At 37.7% G+C, this 4565-nt stretch overlaps 1 protein-coding gene across 1 annotated transcript; it reads left to right on the top strand.

Moving 5' to 3' along the window:
• Positions 1-987, top strand: LOC133054085 (olfactory receptor 51M1-like). The gene has a single exon (XM_061138744.1). It carries the CDS (start codon positions 1-3, stop codon positions 985-987), a length of 987 nt encoding a protein of 328 aa, XP_060994727.1.
• Positions 988-4565: the final 3578 nt, after the last annotated feature.

The following is a 4565-nucleotide window of genomic DNA, read 5'->3' as shown; positions in this document are numbered from 1 at the left end:
ATGCCAGCCCAATATCCCCTCCATCCTCACATCATGCTCCTGTCCAACCTCACACAGTTCAGCCCCATGCTCTACCTCACCGGCTTTCCCGGATTGGAAACCATTGAGCACTGGATCTTCATCTTCTTTTTCCTTATGTACCTCGTGGCCATCTCAGGCAACTGCTCCATCCTGATAATTATTAAGACCAACCCTCGCTTGCACACACCCATGTACTATCTACTCTCCTTTCTGGCCTTCACTGACCTGGGCCTGTCAGTGTCCACCTTGCCCACTACTATGGGAATCTTTTGGTTCAAGTCCCATGGCACCTATTTTGGAGCCTGCCAAATCCAGATGTTATGCATCCACTCCTTTTCCTTCATGGAGTCCTCAGTGTTCCTTGTCATGTCCTTTGACCGGTTTGTGGCCATCTGTTATCCCCTGAGGTACTCAGTCATTATCACTGGCCAGCGAGTGGTCAGGGCAAGCCTGGTTATCATCCTGCGGGGACCCATAGCCACTGTGCCCATAGTTTTTCTCCTGAAGACTTTTCCTTACTGTGGGTCTAGAGTCCTCTCCCACTCTTTCTGCCTGCACCAGGAGGTGATACACTTGGCCTGCACAGACACCACCTTCAACAACCTCTACGGGCTGATACTGGTGATGTTCACTGTGGTGCTGGACCTGGTGCTCATTGCGCTGTCCTATGGGGTCATCCTGCACACAGTGGCAAGACTGGCCTTCAAAGAGGAGCGGCTCCGAGCCTTCCAAACATGCACCTCACACCTCTGTGCTGTGCTGGTATTCTTTGTACCCATGGTGGGGCTGTCCCTGATACATCGCTTTGGGAAGCATGCCCCACTTGCTGTCCACCTTTTTATGGCCAATGTCTACCTCTTTGTGCCTCCCATGCTTAATCCAATCATATACAGTATTAAAACCAAGGAGATCCGCCAGGCCATCAGCAAGTTCCTGGGTCTTAGAAAAGTCAATGCTGAGTCATGAGCCTAAAAATTCCACTGGGTGCCCTGAAGAAGGTCTCAAATCAGACCAAAGATTTACAGCATTTAGTACCAATTATACGTTCCATGTTTCCCAAGATTTTTACTCACTACCCTAAATAAAGTATGGATGAATTTCTCTCTTGAATTATGAGTCAGCAATGCTGACTTTCTCTTGCTTAAATTATAATGGTCTTCTATATATACAAGACCTAGACGTTTAGGCAACATCGAAAAATGCTCAGAGGAAGACCCTCTTGAGCCTTGTGTAAAAACTAAAACTAAATGAAACTGAATAAAAACTTAAAAGGAGAAATAAATTAAAAAGCAACTAGAACAGAACCTACTGAAGCACAGATACATGTCAGTTGTTTGAATTCACTTGAGTAACATATCCCCTTACAAGTTTCCTTGGGACTGTTTCCCTCTTCTCTACCTGGGCAACATATTACCCTTCGGTTCCTATTCTGGATAAGCATATCCTTTGCACTCTGGAATAACATTGGAAGAATCAGAACTCTTGAACCCTTTCCTAATGGCTCATTCAGGTTGAACCCCTTTAAATGTTTCTCATGATGTGCTCCCTCTGGCTTTGTTCATCTAATAGACACCCTGGACCCCACCCCTGACTTCTCATCTCTGATTTTATCTTTCCTATGGATTTGTTGACAGTAACTGAAGACAGTGTTTGGGGGGCTATAGTCCATGGTGTCGCAAAGAGCTGGACATGACTGAGTGACTAAACAACAAAACTAAAATGTTAAAAAATAGACATAAGTATAAGATATTTAAGAATAAATTTAACAGAAGATGAACAAGTTTTCTGTGACTATATCATTGAAACAAAATATACAGGCATAAGTAAGTAAAAATATTTTCTTAATGATTAAGAAGTTTCAAGATTTTATTTAATATATCAATTTATTCAAAATTAACCTGCAAATAAATCTACTTCTAAGCAAAATTGCAACTGATCATCCTGTAGAACTTGATAGGTGATTCTGAAATTCATACAACAGTGCAAATAGCCAAAGATAACCATAACAATTTAAAAATAAACAGTGAATAAGAGCAACCCCTAACAGACTCAGAGAGTTTTTGCAAAGCTATAGCATGTTGTAGTGTAGTGCTTGTGTGGAATTAAATACATAAACAGAACATAAAAAGGCACAGACTCCTAGATACAACGGAGGAGGCAATGGCAACCCACTCCAGTACTCTTGCCTGGAAAAATCCCATGGAGGGAGGAGCCCGCTAGGCTGCAGTCCGTGGGGTTTCTAGGAGTCGGACACGATTGAGTGACTTCACTTTCACTTTTCACTTTCATGCATTGGAGAAGGAAATGGCAACCCACTCCAGTATTCTTGCCTGGAGAATCCCTGGGATGGGGATGCCTGGTGGGCTGCCGTCAATGGGGTCGCACACAGTCAGGTACGACTGAAGCGACTTAGCAGCAGCAGCATAGATATAATAATACTTAAAAGAAGTAATATTGAAATAGTTGAAAAAGATTGGCTTATTCAAGAAAGAGTGCTAACCTAATTGGTTATCCATATGGAAAATAAAGGGCTTCCCTTGTGGCTCAGCTGGTAAAGAATCTGCCTGCAATGTGGAAGACATGGGTTTGATCCCTGGGTTGGGAAGATCCCCTGGAGAAGGAAAAGGCTACCCACTCCAGTATTCTGGCCTGGAGAATTCCATGAACTGTATAGTCCATGGGGTCACAAAGAGTTGGACATGACTGAGCGACTTTCACTTTTTTTTATATGGAAAATAAAATTTTATCTTTAATGTAGAGTACACACAAAAACATATTCAATGAAAGACATGAATGTTGAAAAAAAAAATTGAAAATGTTTAAAAGAAATACAGAAGAATGTAGAGACACATGGACAAATAGGTAGATAGATAAATAGGTAGTAATACTACTGTAAAATGGAAGATACCAAGAAACAGAGACAATGATAGCCCCAGACTAAGAGATGGCATTTATAATGTATATCTATGAGTAATGGTGATTTAATATCCAGAAGTCGTAGAGTGTCTGTAAGTCAGTAAAAATTTTTAAAAAAAGAAAAGAAAATCAAAATGAGATTGAACAATGCTGAAAAAAGGAAAATAATGTGCCAATAGAGCTATGAAAACTCTTTTATCTTCACTATAAAATTTGAAAACAAAATAAATAACAAAGAGACACCATATTTTACCAATAAAAATACCAAAAATGGTTAAAGCCTGATAATACCAAATATTGGTGCAGTTGTGAAGTAATGATTCATAATTTATGGTCAGTGTAGATTAGTGTAACCTATGCAGATCTATTTGGGAATATCTATTAGAGGTGAAAGATGCACCTGCTTTATTATACAGCTGCTGACTTTTATCTAAATGTTCTTACCTTTGTGCAAGGAAATATGTACAAGAATGTTACTGCAGCTCCATTTTTAAACATTGAAAACAACTTAGTTGTCCATCAATAAAAGAAAAAAACAGGTGAAAGTAAATAGACTAGTAAATTAATATATACTAATATACACTATTAAAACCAATAAACTTTAGCAAAACGATAAACATGAATAAATCATAATGCAAATACATATTTACATTATAACTTTTATAGAGTATTTTAAGTATGCAATGTTATGTCTCTAATGTGTTTGTGTGTGCATATGTGCATTAAGGTATTAAAAACCATGTTGAAAATGATAAATAGGAACTCTGGAAAGCTCCTCTTGGGGAAAAAATGAAGCAAATAGAAGTGAAAAATGTTACATGGGTGGTGTCAGTTCTATCTGGAAAAAAATCTGAGGCAAATAGGCAAAAGGTTAAAACATTAACATTTAATCAAGTAATCATTATATCATCCTCTTTATTTTACAACTGAAGCATTTTCTTCTGAAAAAAAAAAAGTTCAAAGTAAAATTAAAAAAAAAATCAGATTCTAAAACTGGATATGAAAGCTTTTGTGTTTGTGTGCTATCTTGTGTGTCGGGTAGTGGGTGGTGAGGGTGGGAAGGAATGTTTGAATCTCAGAGCCCAGAGACAGGTTCCAATCAACTTTATTTGAAATTCACAGGATAAAACACACTTTTGAATAGCAACTCTGAGATTAAGAATGCTCTTTACCATTTTAAGTGGAAATTTACTGTATGAATCCCATGGGTATAATGAAGTATAAAGAAAACAGGATTCCAATTGAGATTGGAGTTGGAGTACCATTTCGGCCACTTACTAGCAAACAGGCCACTAACATCTAAATTTCCTTATTTTCAAAATTAACAAATACATATAGATAAGAACATATTTGAAAAGGTCTACCTTACTGGAATTTAAAATGCAAATTAATATATTAACATCTTATTAATAATCAAATATTGAAAAAAATAGTTAATAATCAAGATCTGTGCTGACCAGTATGTGGTGAAAGAGGGATTTTCATACACTGATGTGAAAGCATAATCTGATTTATTTTCTGTAGAGAGCAAAATACATCAAAAGACTTAAAAATATTCATACACTGTGTCTCAGAAATACACTTGGAATTCTATTTTAATCAAGTAATTGTAAAGGTTTTAGGAGACA

This window comes from Dama dama, chromosome 1 (assembly GCF_033118175.1).
Source record: "Dama dama isolate Ldn47 chromosome 1, ASM3311817v1, whole genome shotgun sequence".
NCBI classification, from domain to species: domain Eukaryota; kingdom Metazoa; phylum Chordata; class Mammalia; order Artiodactyla; family Cervidae; genus Dama; species Dama dama.
Note: the sequence above shows the minus strand (reverse complement) of the source record. Positions and strands in the feature narration are given on the sequence as shown.